Below are 19,330 nucleotides of genomic sequence, written 5' to 3' on the forward strand. Positions count from 1 at the left end.
GCTGAAAATGCGTGTTGAATGCTGTTAAACTGTGTACATTTGTTGCTGAATTTTGCAGAAAAAGCTGAATATTGTATTAGTTGCACGGTCTCTGTAGCTGCTTTTAGCTACAAAAACCAAGTAAAGTGTGTTTCTGAACTTAGCGGAGAAATGCAGAAAAGTGAAATGATTTGAATCCAAATTGTTACAGCTCAAATGCATTGCAATGACTTTGTAGAAAACTTGAAAGTGAAATGTTAAACTGGAAGAGTAGGAAAAATAATGAAGAAGCTCAATATTTAAAAGAAAAGGTTTAAAAAAGGTATAAACAACATGTATAGCCTCAATGTCCTGAAATAGCTGAATAATGTCATAGTTGAATGGTTTCTGTAGCTGAAAGTAGGCTGAAGGAGTTAGATATTAAATGTAAGTAGTAGTGAATTAATGTTATCAAACACCTGTGTGTGTAAGTCCAGAGATCAAATGGTTCCATGGAGATGTGCTGTGAAAGGAGAGCCTTTCCATTGTTCTGAATGAGAAATAAACCTCTTACATTTCTAACTATAGTTTAAAAATGGTAGCTGCTTTCGGTAAAATGTCAACGCGTGAAGCATGTCAAGTGTGCTCTCCTCCACTCTAGATGGGACATCACACACTCTAACCTTAACGAGCTGTGCAATACACACTAATGTTAAAATCTGAAGAAGGCCTCTATACCGAGCTCCAAACTAAGTTAAATATCTCAAAAAGTGTAAAAGATATGAAAAGTCTGAAGAACAAGTTTTATACCCGAAGGACTTGTGATCATTTTAAAGTTGGTATGAAGTCTCTAGCTGAAAGTATGTGGAATGAGTATACTCCCACCCTCATCCACCTCCACTGGCTGCCGGTCAAGTCCCACATATCCTACAAAGTCCTCCTCCTCACCTACAAGTCCCTCCATGCCCATGCCTGATACGAGGAGTGAAGCAGGCAGGACCCAAACGCAAATAACACTTATAATACCTTTATTTCAAGGGCTAATATATAACATGGACAAACAAAACACTCCACGGTGAACTCCTTCAGCAACAAAAGACGAACCAACACTGAACACAGGAAGAGACAAGACTAAATACAGGGAGGGGTAATCACAAGACGAGAAACAGCCGGGCAGGGGAGGAGAAACACAGGTGAACACAATCAGACAATTAGACACACCAGGGAAACTAACGACAGGATGAAAAACCCAGGGAAAAGGACCAGACAATAAACCAGGAGAAAAACATGACAGGGAGAACAGCAAAACACCCAAACCTAGACATAGAAACGTGACATGACATGAGAATCGTGACAATGCCCCCCAGTACCCCGGAACCTGCAGTCTTCAGACTCTGGCCTGCTTACCACCCCCCGCACCAACCTGCGAACCTTCGGGGACAGAGCCTTCAGTGTGGCAGCCCCCACCCTCTGGAACACTCTCCCTGCGGAGATCCGCAACATCCCCACGCTTGACACCTTCAAAAAGGGCCCTCAAGACCCATCTGTTTGCTAAGGCCTTTGGCCCCTAATCTATTTGTTGTTTTGTCTGTCTGACTGGTTGTCTGACTGCCTTTTGTTTTCTTATGTTTGTTCCTACTCCTGTTCTTCTTTGTAAAGCGACATTGGGTCTCATGAAAGGCGCTATATAAATCCAAGCTATTATTATTATTATCTGTCTAATCTGTACATGCTATAGTGAAATTGTACGGGAGGCCAGTGAAAATTAAATTGGTGTAGTAAAGGTTTTGCCATGTATCATATTCCCAAGGTCCTTACTTAATATTTAGTTAATATGTGTGTTTTTGCAATTGATTACGTTTTTCAGCATTTCACAGATGAAAATACATTTTTATTAGGAATTTAGAAAGATTATGCTTGCAAAACATTTTGTTCCCCTGTTTTTACAAAATATTAAGATGAAGCACCAGTTTTTGTTTTTTCACTTGCCTTTCTGTAGTAGGGTCTTTACAAAGACAAAAATGTGACTGTTTACCAACAGGTTTAAAGTTAAGGTTTCAGTTTATGGACAGACTGTTTTGCTCACTGACAGGTTAACTTTTCTTCTTTGTGTTTCTGCAGTTCTCTGCCAGAGAGAATGAGGTGTGAAGCAGTGGCGGCCCTGCCATGTTACAGTGGCTTTGTGAAAATAAGGTGATATCACAGCAGAAGAACTGCTTGTGTTGCCCTGGCATGACCCATACACACACACACACACAAACACACACACACACACACACACACAAACCACAAACCATGATGAATGAAGGTCTAATCGGTGCTGCTGCCTCAGATCAGATGGAGCCCTCGAGGATCAACGCTCTCTGCCTGCAGACAGGTGGATGTCAGAAAGAAGAACGGCTAAGGTGTTGTGGACAGAAATAAGTTCTGTAAATCCAGACTTGGCATGTCCTATAAATGGCAAAAATGGTTGCATAGAGATTTAGCATCCAAAATGGATCTGTGAGGAAGCAGGGACTTGGGGCATGGAGCTTGAAAGAAATGTGAGTTTACGAGGTAATGAGGGATAAATCCAATGAAAGACATTAGGAAGTTGCATTTGGAGAAATAAAGCTTGAATAACATTTAATAGTTATGTATGTATCTGTCTCTCACAAGACCTTAACGAAAGGTGTGGAGTGCCCATTTTACGAGATTGAGAAGAACTTAAACAGACTGGTGAAATTTGAAAAAAGTAAGAAAGGTCATGGAGAAAGTTCATGATGCCACAGTATCGAAAAAGTTTGTTGGACTGATTTATTCTTTTTGATTTGCTTGAGGGATAACATGGACAAAAGGATATAATTGATTTCTGAACATAACTGAATTAAAGTTTAGCATTGAAAAACTGCATCAGTATCTTTTTTACGAATTGTTGATCTTTTGGGAAAATAACTAACTTATCAGGTGTTTTTTTATTCTTTGAATAAAGAATTTCATATTCTCTAAAATATGTAGTTAATTTTGTTTGAGGATGAATATTTGTCTTCATGATTTTAATAATCTTAATTTAAAAAATCTCCCTCAGTCTTATGTGTCAGTTATCAATGTCAACCCACACAATTTGGATTTTTTTATGCTCAAAAATTTCAAATATATTCTAGTTATGTCGATTTGAATTTAAAGACTGTCTTGATTTACTGTTACAATGTGTTCATATACTAACATTTTCCCAACGTTGATGACAATTGACGATTTTTTGTATTGATGATGCAAGTAATCAATGGTATTTAGGGGATGACGACATATTGTCCTTAGCAACGGTCGCGTCTCTACGGCAACATCCTCCGGTGTCCCCTCTGCAGTCACCACCGCGACTCTCTGTTGTCAATGAAACGGGAAATAAAAACAGCGTGTTCTCTTCGGTTATCTGATCATTTTAGAGGATGCCCACCGCAGCAAGTGTCTCGCGACTTGAGTGCTTAAAGTTGGAGTGGACACGGGGCAGCTTGCCCACGAGGACCCTGTCTTCCTCCTCCTCATTATCCTCATCATTGATCCCTGCACCAGAGAGCCACCCGTCTACAGCCCGGTGCTGTTTGGCCTCATCTGGATCCTGGAGTCTCTGATTTGCACCAACCCGGTTCTCATCCAGCGGCGCGTGCATGCGGCTGAATGGATCCTGCGGTGCTCATCTTCCTGCTATACGTGATGATCGCGCACGAGCTGTTCTGCGGCTGGATGCAGTACCGGAGACAGAGCAGCAAGCCCCGCAAACCTGCAGCTGGACCTCTGCTCAGATCAAGGTGAGTGTGCATGCGTGTGCATGTGCGCGATTTGAAAATGGTCTCATTCAGAAGTAGAGCATCAGGGTGTACCGAGGTTTATTAATTAATATGGAGGAAATGCAGACAGCTATTGATTAGATAACATACTTTATTCATCACAAATTAGGACATTTTTGAAACAGCATCATTTTGACAAAGCAGCTATTTGATGTGAATTAGAAATATAATAAACATAAGTAAATGTATGATGATGTGGAACGTGCTCACCCGAGCAAGTCTTTCAGAAATGCCCCTGGAAAAAAGCCAGGAATTGATTTAATTATTCATATAGGCTACAGATAATAAGGGACTCTATAAAAGAATGTTCCAGTAAGATGAGTTTTGGGTTGATAGAAGAACAACTCAGGACTTTCTATAAGGAGACAGTTGCCTGTGTTTAAATTAAGGCCATGAGTTATTGTGGCATATAGCCTACCTCTTAAACGAAACCTGCGTAATAATTTGTAACCCTAGTGTTCTATAGGTTTTTTGTGCATGTAAATGGTCTGCAAAGGCTCAAATCCCAAAGTTCCCTCCAGAGGAAGTTTCTCTCCCAGACACTCCCTGAAACGCCTCCATTGGACTCCTTTGTTTACTCCCTTAGTGACATGACATCAACACTCACGCTTATTGGCCAGCACTCCAACACATTTTAGGTAATAGGCCAAGATGATAGGCCAAGTGGGGTGGCGGCGTGTCTCTAACCGCTTGACCAATTGCCAAAGAAGCGGACAGCTAACTAATCACAGCAGACTGGCTCTGGTTTCAGACAGAGGGAGAAAAAGAGGTGCTGCAGAACAGAAGAGACCTTTTTGAACATTAAAGCATGTAAACATGTCACAGTAGAGACACAAATATGAAATCTGAAAATAAGCATTATAGGGCCCATGTAACCCCTTGCCACACATTTAGAAGCTCACTAATGTCTATCTTTCCTTGTCTAAAATGTCATTGTATGCAGCAGTACAATTATAAAGTCCAGACCCAGAGGTAGTTGAACAGGTTTAGAAAAGTATCCTTGACATCTTTTTTCCTTGAATGTTCTTCTTAATTTTACGATGGCCTAAAAGGGGGGATTTAAAGAATCTCCTCGAGATCATTATGAGATGTTTCTTTGAGCTTTAATTACATTAACTTTTTTCTCTACAGCGCCCGAGTGTGTCAGGGAGCCTGGAGGACGAGCAACCAATCGTTCAGGCTAGACAGAGGAGGAAAGGACCTGCGGAAGAGTGGACGGATTGTGAGAAAAGCCTAATATAGAAAGAAGCCAGAAGTGTGTGTGGAGACTGTGAATAATTACTTTAATGGCAGAAAATCAAGGCAACAGCAGAAATACGCATACAAAATGTCATGTTTTGAACTGCACACAATTCCCTTCCCCTACCATTGTGTTGGAAGCAGATGTCAACCCTGAAAACCAGAACTGTTGAGGTAGACATACTTTATCCAGGGGAAATGTTTTTGTTTTTTATGACGAACTAAACAAGATACCCTTCTGTCTGTGTACACGTCTAAGTAGCCACAATAGCCTGTCTCGTTCCCGAACATTGAGGAATGTTGCTCAACAAGGAACTAGACCAAGCAAAGATTATGTTCATCAAGATTGATGTTCATTGTGGTTTTGTTTATGCATTTGCTGTACATTGTCATTAAATAAAGGGGAAATTGGTGGGCTCTCTTCTAAAATGTTGTAATTACCCATGTGATGGCAATTGTTGATCTGCTTATTAATTGAACCTTGATTAACTTGTCAAAGACACACACCCTGAAACACACCCACCACCACTTACTGAATATTTGTTGTGCTGACACACTGACCTCAAAAAACCTGTTCATTACTGTGAGTCACAGTTATAGCTTAAACGTCAGCTCTGTGAGGCTGTACTGAGGCAAAGCGGTGCTTTAAGACAGCAATAAGCTAACGTTAGCATGCTAGAATAGTGTACTGATCCTGACTATGCTAAAGCAGGTATGTTTTTTTACCGTGTTGAGTGAGTTAGCATGCTTACATTTTCTAATTTCATTTCAAACCTTTATTTAACGAGATTGGTCCCTTGAGATCATAGATCTCTTTTTCAAGGGAGATCTGCAGCATATAGATTCCACATGAAACATAAAACAATAAGGGACATCATACATTATGTTTACAGGATTCATTTACATAGTTATAGACATTTACAAGTGCCCATATTATCAACAAGCATTTCATTTAGCCTAGTTTTAAAAACATGCAGAGGAATGAGATTGCTCAGTTTCAATTCTTGCTGAAGATTGTTCCAAGCAAGTGGAGCTGCGCACATAAAAGCTGTCTTACCTAAGACAGTGCTTGCTCTTGGCACATCTAACAATACTACATCATGCGATCTCAGACAATAGCTGCTTGCAACTCTCTGTTTTATCAGAGAGCAGATATAATACGNGAGACACCGTTCAAAAGCATAATAAAGACAATATATAGAGAAGCATAATGTTTTTTTAATGTAGTATGAAAAATTACAATTTTTTGTCATTTTTTATAATCAGCATAATGTGTTGCAATGACGTCTCGCACCATAGCCGCTAGCTGAGAAGGTCCCGCGGGGAGGCATTCCTCGCGATTCTCAAGTCGTCCCACCACATTAGTTTAGGGAGGCTCTATAGAAGGAGTTCGCAAAGATCGCGGGGGCCCAATATACTAGTCAATGGGTGCTATTCCACCAGAGGCGCCGTGTTGCAGGCTCAGAAGCGTCTCTGCACTGGGCTCCGCTCAAAATAGGATGCAAGTCTATTTTCGACGCGAGGCGTTGCAGAGGCGCCGGCAGGAAGTGGAACGGTTAGAGCATCCGGCCCATCCCCAAAATAAACTAATTTTTGCAGACCTATCCCCTCGGTAGTCTTTTTCCAAGTAGGAGGAGAAAAGCGTTCCTCCTCCGGTTTACAGGCACTGTGTTAAATTATAAAATAATTATGAATGACGAATGCATTTTTTAGCACTAAAATAAAGCAACACATCTTTGATTCATGTCGTTTATAACTGGAATATTACAATTAGTTATTAACTTTTTCTGTAAAAGTAGCCTGTCCAGAAATATGCCCAATCAAACAAAAACTCCGCTCTGAAAATGCTTCTGAAACGCGCCCCTGTAGGGTATTGATTGACGCCGAAGGCCGGACCAAAACCGCGAGCGCAGCCGTGACGCGACGCAACGGATCCGGTGGATTCGAGGGGTGAGGGGCCCCCCCTTGGCGTTGAAAAGTGACAACAGGGACCTTGACAATAACGTCACTAATAGGACGGAGTTTGGAGTGAGACATGTGTTGTCAGGGAGAAACAGTGAAATTTAGCTATTTAATTTATGCGGGCGGCAACATGGAACGATTTTCAGGAAGTGTACTAAAAGTGAAGAGAGGAGAAAGCGTCTGGCAGAAAATGTGTGGTCACTTGCAAACAGGTGAACACGTTTATGAATTCTGGAGAATCACAGAACGGCTGGTCGCCAATTGCCATTGACGGCAAGCTCTTATAATAGCCATATGTCACCTGCACCACCAGAGGCAAATAAAACACTGGACTTACTGTATGGCCCAACACCAATGATGCATACAGCTTCATCCCCCCTTCCTCCCCTGGGGCAGATCTGATCACAAGGTTCACCTCCAGCCTGTGTACCGAACCTCTCTGGTCCAAAAGGCACCGTGCGCACACGTACCGTGAACAGGTGGTCTGAGGAGTCTGAGGAGGCTCTGAAAGACTGTTTCGACACTACGCGTCGGGGATGTGTTCTCGATGACCTCTCACGGGAGGAACATCAACGGCCTTGAACAGACTGCACACAGACTATATTAACTTCTGTGAGGAAAACGTCGTACCCACCAGGGACTGGTACGTGTTGTTCCCAACAACAAACCCTGGGATACCCCTGACATAAAGGCTCTCCTGAAGACAAAAAGAGGGCTTTTCAGATCTGGTAACAGAGAGGAGGGTGGAAAATCAGAGAGTGTCTGGAGAGGCATGAAATCCAATCTCCTGGCTACAAAGAGCCAGACTCTCAGGTCGGGGGGGCAATTTTTTTCAAAGCCCACAGATCATTATTAACGCTATGGATTAACCGATTCAGCCCGTGTTTTTCTCGTTTTAATGCCATTGAACAAGGTCTTTTAAAGTTACGTTTTGTGATGTCTGTGTTGCTTCCACCTGTCGCGAGTTCGGATCGCTTCAGTGATGATACTATACTTATATAATCTGTGAGTCCTCAGCTTTTATCGGATATATTGTAAGTGGCAGTTTCGATAAGTAATAAGGGTATTTTATTTCGAGTTCTGTGCTAAAGTGTGTTAGCATTTTTTCTGCTTAGTGCTAATTCCAGAGGCTTCTATGGAGCCCCCTAGGGACATGGAGAAAGAAACAAAAAATTATTTGAAAAAAAAATAGAACCTTTGCGAGATCGTCGCAAACTCCCTTTGCGAGATCTCGCAGTATACTTTGGCGAGATCTCGCAATACTTTTCATTTAGCCTCAATGTACTTCCTGGCAGTGTCGGCTGCTACGGCAAGACAGAAACCACAAACAATGGTTGTGGTTGATGGATGCGGTTATCGATTTCACTTTGAGCTGGCCTTAAATATAAAGATATAACATCAGTGCTGGCAATAGGCACGGTTTCACACATAGATGTATATATAAAGGGTTTCACATAAGTGACAGGACACCTAAAGAGAACAGCTCAGAGCGAGGGGACATGCATGTTCCTCCTAAGCTGAGTTATTACAGATTCGAATTTCGCGGATCAATAACTCATGAACGATAACGGTTGTAAATACAAACAACATGACTTTACAATCATAGCAAGATAGACAACGAGCTACAGAGTCGTTTTTATCAGAACAGTTCGATACGCGCCGTCATCCGAGCTAAACATCAATAATTGGTCACAATCTGCAGCTGGAGGAGGGAGAGGAGTGCTTAGGGGCCGTCTACAAACTGCAACGGGGTTTTGCGAGATCTCGCAAAAGTAATGCGAGATCTCGCAAAACCTTTTTTTTTTATTCAATTTTTTTTTTTTTCTTCTCCATGTCCCCTTGGGGGCTCCGTAGGCTTGGTATTACCCTTGTGTTTTGTCTTGGTAAAAATGGTTCATATCTTCAGTTAGCTGAGATTCTTCCCGTTAATCTGGTGCTACACATTAATAGTTTCATAAATGTTAAGAAGCCCTGAGACACAGTCTTGAAAAAAAAACGGTGGGGGGGGGTCCACTGGGGGGACCGTCGTTACTGGACCTCTTTGAAATGCAATTTAAAATTATTATTGCTATTATTATTATTATTATTATTGTTGTTGTTGCTATAATGCAGGGGGCATTATAGCAACAACAACAATACTAATAATAATAGCAATCATTTCATTTCAAACCTTTATTTAATCAGATTGGTCCCTTGAGATCATAGATCTCTTTTTCAAGGGAGACCTGCAGCATATAGGTTCGACATGAAACATAAAACAATAAAGGACATCATACATTATATTTACAGGATACATTTACATAGTTATAGACATTTACAAGTGCCCATAGTATCAACAAGCATTTCATTTAGCCTAGCTTTAAAAACATGCAGAGGAATGAGATTGCTCAGTTTCAATTATTGCTGAAGACTGTTCCAAGCAAGTGGAGCTGCGCACATAAAAGCTGTCTTACCTAAGACAGTCCTTGCTCTTGGCACATCTAACAATACTACATCATGCGATCTCAGACAATAGCCTGTTGCAACTCTCTGTGTGTTCAGAGAGCAGATATATACGGGAGTTTACGCCCCCCCAACAAAGCTTTATAAATAAACGTGTACCAATGACTGAGCCTCTTTTACAGTAAGTGACTGCAACCTGCCTTGGGGCATATGCAGGGTACAGTGATGTATAAGTGCTTTACAATTTGTGACAAAATCTCAGNGGGGGTCAGGTTATTCACCCGCAGGAAAAGACGCTCGCGCGGGACCGTAGCAGGATGTGACGCATATTTTAGTTGACCTAATTAAAACCGTTTAGTTTTTTATTTATGTGTCACAGTATCACCTCAAAATACAAGATACGAAACATTTTCAACCATGCAACAAAATATAAATAGTCCTACAAATACTTTTATTTTATTTCCTTCTTATTCTTGTCTAAGCTCAAGGGAGCCAGAGCAGAGGGCTTAAAGGGCCGCATGCGGCCCGTGGGCCGCGGGTTGCCGACCCCTGGTCTAACTGATGACATTTATAACGGGACAAAATAAAAGTGAATGGCCTGCTGCTGCTGAATGCATGGGGCAAGTGACTGGAAAAAGTTTTAAAAGTTATTACATCATTTCAGATAATAAATAATAATGATAATTAATTCTATTTAGGGGCGCCTTTCAAAGAGACCTTACAATTCATAACATATTCTAAGGAAAAGTTTGAAGACAGTACAAACAATGCAGTCCGGGTTAAATGTTTTATGTGGGGTGCAGATGAGAGGGAGCTGTCTAGAATGACACCAAGATGTTGTGTTTGAGTTCTTGATAAGCCATTAGAACAGTAAAATACGTGTGTCCTGTTCACCAAATCATACCCATCTGTTATGGAAAAAGAAAGTACTCCAAAAAGTATTCTAAAAGTAATCTGCCACCGGTACCGGCGGGGAATGTTGTTAGCTTCTGATGCGCAGAAGAAAAATCTGGCCCACCCTATTTTTTACAGGCCCACCTAAAGTAAATTTCTGCCTACGCTACTGGTCTGTACAACGGAATTGTGCCAAAACTATGCCAACCGGCTGCGGAGGGAGACTCCCCCCCTTCACTGGAGAACTGCACTAAAACAGCTGATCACAACGGTCTCACGCTCTGTGTGGTCACGGAGTACTCCACTAGCCCCCCGCCCCCCCGTCGACAAAAAGCAGTAAAGTAGTTTCAAGTCTATTTTGATTGTGGCTTTTGAAATCTAGTAGCTGGTACTCTGTATTTTACTCATTCAATTAGGATGTTACTTTCATTGTTTTGGTGCACTTTTAGAGACCAGGGTCATTTAGTTTCTCTCGGTGCCTCGGGCCCACTCAGAAGCATTTATACAGAAACACATTCAGTATTCATGTTTGTTTGTAACCTTTATTTATCGAGATTGGTCCCATTGAGATCATAGATCTCTTTTTCAAGGAGACCTGCAGCAATTAGGTTCCACATGAAACATAAAACAACATAAAACAATAGAGGATATCGTACAACATATTTACAAGCTACATTTACATACTTATCAACATTTATAAATACCCATAGTTTCAAAGAGCATTTCACTTAGACTTGCTTTAAAAACATTCAGAGGAATACAATTGCTCAGTTTCAATTTTAGCTGTAGATTGTTCCAAGCAAGTGGCGCTGCGCACATAAAAGCTGTCTTACCTAAGACAGTGCTTGCTCTTGACACATCTAACAACACTACATCATGCAATCTCAGACAATAGCTGCTTGCAACTCTCTGTGTTATCAGTGAACAGATGTAATACGGGAGTTTACCCAACAAAGCTTTATAAATAAACGTGTACCAATGACTTGAGCCTCCGTACAGTAAGTGATGGCAAACCTGCCTTGGTATACAGTGTACAGTTATGAGTAAGTGCTTTACAATTTGTGACAAATCTCAGTGCGCTGTGATAGGTGGCATCTAACTTGTTCAGGCAATGGGCAGGTGCATTCATATACAACAAATCACCATAGTCCAGCACAGGTAAAAAGGTAACAGTGACTAGCCTTTTCCTGGCCTCAAGCGATAAACAGGACTTGTTTCTGAAAAAGAAACCTAGTCTAACCCTCAGCTTTTTAAGCAGGAGTTGATCAGGTTGTTGATTGTGGCCTGTGGAATGTTGGTCCACTCCTCTTCAATGGCTGTGCAAAGTTGCTGGATATTGGCAGGAACTGGAACACGCTGTCGTATACACCGATCCAGAGCATCCCAAACATGCTCAATGGGTGACATGTTAGGGTTAGGGTTTAACCCTAGGGTTTTCGGACCCCCCCAGACCCCCCCAATAAAGCAAAACTGCACGTTTCAGAGTGGCCTTTTTATTGTGGCCAGCCTAAGGCACACCTGTGCAATAATCATGCTGTCTAATCATAGGCTGGCCACAATAAAAAGGCCACTCTGAAACGTGCAGTTTTGCTTTATTGGGGGGGTCTGGGNCGTGCATGTGTGGTCCTGTTTCTAATTAAAAGGCGAAAATGGATCGGTGTCGCTCAGCTCCGCCTCAACAAGGCCGTGCGCCAGCAGTACATGAGCCTGCCTCAGGGGGAGAGGGTCCAGGTTACCTACATCTGGATTGATGGCAGTGGGGAAGGTCTGCGTAACAAGACCCGGACCCTAGATGTTGAGCCACAAACCATTGATGGTAAACGTCCTGTTTTTGGAGTCTTTTTCACCCTTTAATTCTGAGCCTCTTACACTTTCACATCAAAAAAAATTCAAATATGCATGGAATTGTTTTTTCTAAGGGGTATAACTATTGACTCTGCTCTTATATGAATTATTAAGGGCTTCAGTAACTTAATTTAGAACTTAATAACTTAACAAAGAGATTGATATCTCTCTTTGGTAAAAATGTAGGCACAAACCAAAATTCATTAGCTTAGCTTAGCACAAGGTCTGGAAGCAGGTGGAAACGGCTCAGTTCCAACTGTAACAGAATCTACCTTTCTACGGCTTAATAATTAACGCTAAGCATGTAACTTTTGTTTAAACCATAGATAACTGAAGTTTAAAAATGACCTGTTGTTGTTGAATGATTTCATATTCTATTTATTTATTTGCCTTCATCCTCATCTTTCCTTCTTTTTGTTTCAACTGATCTGAGATCATGGAAATCCCCCAAATTAATAATACCTGGTTTTCACCTGACTCCCGTCTAAATTTAAAACGTTTTCCTGCCAATAACTTGTAAAGGAGATATATATGGGCTCAGAAAAGTCTCATAATACACACATGCACACAGAAGGATTCACACTTGCATTTCATGATCCGCAAAAGGATTCACACTTGTATTTCCGGATCCACACTTGTGTTTTTCAATGCACACACAAATGTGTTCCATTTCATATACATGTAAATAAAATCCAAATACAGAAAAAAGTTTTAAATGTGTATTTTTGATCCACACATATTTGTTTTCCGTTTAAAACCTCTGAACCTGCAAACACAAACCGCTTTCTGTGCATGGATCGCTGTGCATTCGTGTGTGTTTTTTTTTTAGATTCCCCTGATGGTCAGGGCGATTCGTACTTGTAATTTTTTCTATCTATAGTCATATCAGATGTATGCCGCCAATCGATGTCTGACCTCAATTCTAAGCCAAATCACATGAGCGGCGGCCGCGCACGAGGGTTAGAGTTCTTCGCGTTCATTGACGTAGCGCTTTCATTTTACGGCAATGTTTTGCGCAGTCCCGGAGCTGACAGGTTCCATGGAGCGCTGCATGCAGTGCGGCTAATCTCAGGACAACGCGGCTTCCACTCTTCATCGTACATTGCCTTTCCGAAGCAGGAAAATGCAGGCGCAAATACAAGGCCTTTATATTAATTATGCTTCAGCGCCACTTCCCGAACTGCATTGATTGAATGCTGTGGTGTTACACGAAAAACGGCAGGCAAAAACGTTTTAAATTGTGTGTTGGTTCCTGTATGTGCGAATACAGCTGCTTTTTGTATGTTATTATGTCTGTTATGAAGTTGTTGTGAGTGTGGAGGGAGCAGCTAGCAAGTTATGCTTAGGGCCTAATCGATCAGTGCAGCTACGAAGTGGCCAGTGCTGGACAGTCGAACTGTCAACGGGGAGCCCCGCCGGTCATTATCGGCCGATATCACTCTAAATAGTTTGGATCGGTGCTCTCTATAATAGGCCGCGATCAGGAGAGCTGGATGTCTGATCGATATGGGACATAAATCGAGCGAGTGAAGTATTGTAAGACCGCGAGCGGCGAAAGAGAGATCAAGATCATGATCTGCTGAGTCTGACGGAGAACACGCAGCTCTGCATGATCATCCTGATAGCGTCCGGGTTCCATCGTGTTGTATGCGAGTCTGACGGCCGGAGACAGGGCGGCAAAAATGCGGTATATGAAGTGGTCATGAACGCAATAATGCATACCCCGTCGTGGCCCTGCGCTCATTGTGATTGGCTTAGACTGGAAGGAGAACATCTGATTGCTATAGATGAGGTAAATTACAAAGTACGAATCGGCTGATCTTCTAGGGGAGTCCAAAAAACCCCACACGAATGGCATAGCGATCGCGGCACCAGAAAGTACGGTTTTGTGTTTGCAGGTTCAGGGGATTTTTATAGCGGAAACAAATATGTGTGGATCAAATATAAATCTGTAAAGAGCTTTTTTCTGTTGTTTGGATTTTAAAGAAAACCCACACCGAATGCACAGCTGGATCCTGGTTATCATGATTGTGGTTTTTCACCAGAATCGTTGGATTGTTGAGTGCTATTGTGGTTTTGATTGGGTTGTTGTGGTTCTCGGTGGTTTGTGTTTGCATGTGAGTTTTAGGGTGGTTGTTTTTTTATGTTTTGTAGTTATGGTGGTGGGGATGGGATTATTTTTGTTATACGGAACAACCAACCGACGTGAGTAGCGGTGTGTGGATGGTTGAGCTGGATTCTGTTTTGGTGTTGGTTTTGTTTTTTTTGTTAGGGTTTTATGTGGGTTCTTATTTTTGGTATGGTATTATGGCGTTTTTAAGTGAGGGTGTTGTTTGGATTTGTATCTCGCATTGTCATATATCGGAAACGGATTACAGAATTTGTATGTGTTGCATTGTGTATAAAACTACAGGAGTGTTGGAGATCTTGTAGAAATACAAGTCTGAAGTTTGCGGATCATGAAATAAAAGGTTGTTGTTTGGTTTGAGTTTGGGGTGTACTGCTTTGGCAGGGGTGATAATCCTTCTGTGTTGTGCATGTGTGGTATTATGGACTGGTGTCTGTGTGACGTCGATTGATTGTAGAGGCTTATGTTTAGTATGCGTGTATCGCATAACATCTTTCCGCTAGTTAGTCGTATCATGTCAGTCTCATGATCGTGTGCCTTCCGCACGAGGGTATCTTTAATATGATCAGTTGGCGGTGTTCTCGTAGTGTGGGAACTTTTCTAGTATGTAGACGCATTTTGCGTCGTGTGTCGTGTTTCTAGGACTCGCCTCAATTATCTCTGTGTGACGGATAGTTTGTCATCTGGTGATCGTAGCGAGCTGTGCGATGTGTGCTGCCGTGCATGACTTAGGCGATGTTTATGGTACTTGTTGATCATCTGTCTCTTCGCGTTGCGTTGTCGTTTCGATTTCTATTCACTCGTCGTCTTTATAGTTCCATTGATATTCTCGATCAGTTTCCAGTTCTCTCTTGCTTGATTCGGTCCATTTCTGTTAATATTGTGAGCACCTGCTGTATAATTTTATTCGTATTTATTTGTGTTGAATATTCTGTGTTGGTGCCTTCAGAATTATTTTGGTATGACCGGCTGTGTGTGTCTGCTTTTCTCGTCTCTTCTTTCCTCGCTGTCTTGACAGTGTTCATCTGATCTGCTATCACTGGTCTTGGTACTGGTGAAGGATGCATCTTGGTCTGAGTGTTCGGGTCTTCGGCTATATCTTGTTGTTAGACTTGCCTCTCCATCTACGTGACACAACTTATTCCTAGCAAGACATAAATAACAGCAGCGTGTATTCGGCCCATACAGGGAAATCACACATTTTAAAACGGTTTTGCCTGCCGTTTTATGTGTACACACAAGCATTCATCAATGGTCGGAAAGTGGCGCTGAAGCCATAATAAATAAAGGCTTGTATTTGCGTGCATTTCCTGTCGGAAAGGCAAATGTCTGAGAGTGGAGGTGGTCCTGCAGATTAGCGGCCCTGCATGCAGGGCTCCATGGACCTGTCAGCTCCGGACTGCGGCAAAATGCGTAAATGAAGCGCTACGTCATTGAACGCAAGAACTTCTACCCTCGGTGGGGCGCGCTCATGTGATCTGGCTCTTAGGAATTGAGGAAGACATCTGATTGGCTATAGATAGAAAAAATTACAAGTACGAATCGGCGACCATCAGGTACTAAAAAAAAAACACACACGAATGCACAGCGATCCATGCACAGAAAGCGGTTTGTGTTTGCAGGTTCAGAGGTTTTAAACGGAAAACAAATATGTGTGGATCAAAAATACACATTTAAAACTTTTTTCTGTATTTGGATTTTATTTACATGTATATGAAATGGAACACATTTGTGTGTGCATTGAAAAACACAAGTGTGGATCCGGAAATACAAGTGTGAATCCTTTTGCGGATCATGAAATGCAAGTGTGAATCCTTCTGTGTGCATGTGTGTATTATGAGACTTTTCTGAGCCCATATATATCTCCTTTACAAGTTATTGGCAGGAAAACGTTTTAAATTTAGACGGGAGTCAGGTGAAAACCAGGTATTATTAATTTGGGGGATTTCCATGATCTCAGATCAGTTGAAACAAAAAGAAGGAAAGATGAGGATGAAGGCAAATAAATAAATAGAATATGAAATCATTCAACAACAACAGGTCATTTTTAAACTTCAGTTATCTATGGTTTAAACAAAAGTTACATGCTTAGCGTTAATTATTAAGCCGTAGAAAGGTAGATTCTGTTACAGTTGGAACTGAGCCGTTTCCACCTGCTTCCAGACCTTGTGCTAAGCTAAGCTAATGAATTTTGGTTTGTGCCTACATTTTTACCAAAGAGAGATATCAATCTCTTTGTTAAGTTATTAAGTTCTAAATTAAGTTACTGAAGCCCTTAATAATTCATATAAGAGCAGAGTCAATAGTTATACCCCTTAGAAAAAACAATTCCATGCATATTTGAATTTTTTTTGATGTGAAAGTGTAAGAGGCTCAGAATTAAAGGGTGAAAAAGACTCCAAAAACAGGACGTTTACCATCAATGGTTTGTGGCTCAACATCTAGGGTCCGGGTCTTGTTACGCAGACCTTCCCCACTGCCATCAATCCAGATGTAGGTAACCTGGACCCTCTCCCCCTGAGGCAGGCTCATGTACTGCTGGCGCACGGCCTTGTTGAGGCGGGAGCTGAGCGACACCGATGCCATTTTCGCCTTTAATTAGAAACAGACCACAACATGCACGGGTGATGTTTAATTGCAGAAAGACTCATGTTAGTTCTGGTGCTTTTTGCGAAAGTTTACTATTCATTCATGATAATGTTAGATAACTATGCTTTACCTGGTTATTTAAATTAAAAAAACAGAGCAAATTGATTGTTTGTTTCATTCTTTTTTTCCTGAGAGACTAACTTGACAGACATGTTTCTTACATTTGACGTTAAGACTCTGACTCTGTCTCTTTGTTGTTTTATTACTCACTCCAAGAGGCATGGCAGAATATTATCTTTCTCCCTATGATATAATAATTCTATCCACTTTAAACAAATGTTAGTTTTACCATTAACATATCAGCCGTTATTGCTGGTGATTACAAAATGTGTTTATAATGGTTCCATATATAGCCTACTTACTTAAACAACATTTACATATTATAATTTTTTCTGGCCTTTTTTGCTAAAGCAAAACTCATAACTGTATCTTTCTTTTATCTGATTTTTCATTATAACCTGAGACCTAGAGATGAATACAGTTCACAAAAATCTACCACCAATGTTGTAGTGGTTTACTATTACTAATGTGTTCAACAAACCCCTGGTTAGTTAAGGCAACTCAAGAGAAAATGGCATCACTTGAAAACATGTAAGGAGTAAAAATAACCAATTGATGAATACACTTAAAATGATGTGAGTTGCATTTACCAGATTGTACACTGTTATCCATTAAAGCAAATTACATAATTACCGCACATAAACAAATATTCAGACTTACTGCGTTACAGGTGACTTCAGTTGTAGCCAGGTAGCAACTAGAGGAGAGCTTTGTGTGTGACGTGCCTTGACCCGTTTGCAGTATTTAACTGGAGTACAAATACCAATGTTGATGACAGAAGCCACGTGTCCTTTACGTAACATGACATTGTTGCTAGTGGGTGTGTTTGTGTTTATTTATTTAATATCAAACAGGCTGATGTTTCCATTAGACACAAATATATCCTACATGCCTCTGAATTCAAATGAAAACTTTTAAATCAGTAAATGTAATTATATATTTGTAGGCAGGCACACACAAAACATTTCAGTTAAACTCCTACTTCTTCCATTATAAACAAAAACAATAAGTCAGAGTTATTGCTGAGGTGGAGATCAACTCCCATGAGATATAGAAAATGAACACCCACCTGTGGCAGAGAGGCCATCTGCTGAAAGTGTGTGACTGCTGTTTGCTGAGCTGAGAGTGTTGCCGCTCACTGAACACAATTAGAGACTAGAAAGCTGCTTGTATGTTCAGTTTCCGTCAGGTTAGCTGTCCTGAGATCAGGCAGGAGGGCAGAAATTCAACAACCCCTACAGAAACAGACAGGGTCACATGGGACACTGTGATGGTGTGTGCACATAACCGGTTTAAAGACATAAGGCATAAGGCTCCGCGGCCCTTAAACAACCAAATGGGAAGTGCTGTTTTGTTGGCGACTAAATGGTTTTGACCACGTTTCCTGAATCCACAAAGCTGATATTTTCTCAGTCTTCTTATGCTTCTCCTTTATTTTATCAAAGTGTTATTTTATTTACTTTCGACAAGACCTCTTCGAAAGACTTATTGCTAGTTCCCATGTCATATTAGCATTTTTGCATATCATTTGAAGGCATTCCCAACTTGTCAGATAAAGACGCACAGTCGCAGTTTCGTAAAATGTTGTTAACTTTCGAGATCCAAAGAAAATTAGCATATTGGTTATTTTGAGGCAACTACACTTATTGGTTAGGTTTAGAAAAAGATCGATTGTGTGCAAAAATATTCACCTTGATTACATAAACTAACTGACATAGGTAGATAAGTTGGTTGACTTTTGTTTTCACACGTGACAGAAATAATCGTTACTTTGGTAAAAGTTGCTTGTGTTTGATTCTCTGTTCAGCCGAGCTCGTCCACACCTCTCTCTTTCTTTTTCCAAACATTCTTCTGTCTTTTGTCGATGGTTGAAAATACCACCAAGCAACAAATGTGTTTGGATAACACCAAAGGATTTAATTCAGTGATGTGTCCTTCATACTCCATAGTGAGACAAGGCTATAGCAAATATAGCTATGCTAGCTGTGTAGCTCTATATTCAGTCTCTTGGCCAATTCACTGCTTTGATCCAGAGTGAAATATTGCAATATCTACTGTACAAATTGTCATGAATCTCTGTACAGATATGCATGGTTTCCAGAGGATGAATCCTACTGACTTTTGTTGATCGTCTGACTTTTCCTCTAGTGCCTTTGGCAACTCATTCTCTTTGTTTGGTGCCAAATAACCTGCTTAAAAAGCTGAGGCTGAGGCGAGGTTTCTTTTTCAGAAACAAGTCCTGTTTCTTGCTTGAGGCCAGGAAAAGGCTAGTCACTGTGACCTTTTGACCTGTGCTGCACTATGGTGATTTGTTATATGTGAATGCACC

At 41.1% G+C, this 19,330-nt stretch overlaps 2 protein-coding genes across 2 annotated transcripts in view; both read left to right on the forward strand.

Annotated features, from left to right (window-relative positions):
* stxbp1a (syntaxin binding protein 1a) overlaps positions 1-19,330 on the forward strand; it is a 682,465-nt gene that overhangs the window by 265,810 nt on the left and 397,325 nt on the right. The window lies entirely within an intron of this gene.
* Positions 9,587-19,330, forward strand: part of LOC104967135 (glutamine synthetase-like) — a 54,417-nt gene continuing 44,673 nt past the window's right edge. The window contains exons 1-2 of the mRNA XM_010796551.1: positions 9,587-9,606; positions 11,963-12,135. Coding sequence (XP_010794853.1) covers positions 9,587-9,606; positions 11,963-12,135 — 193 coding nt within the window. The remainder of the gene's footprint in view (positions 9,607-11,962; positions 12,136-19,330) is intronic.

This window comes from Notothenia coriiceps, unplaced genomic scaffold, assembly GCF_000735185.1.
Source record: "Notothenia coriiceps isolate Sejong01 unplaced genomic scaffold, NC01 NC01_scaffold00037250, whole genome shotgun sequence".
In the NCBI taxonomy this organism is placed as follows: domain Eukaryota; kingdom Metazoa; phylum Chordata; class Actinopteri; order Perciformes; family Nototheniidae; genus Notothenia; species Notothenia coriiceps.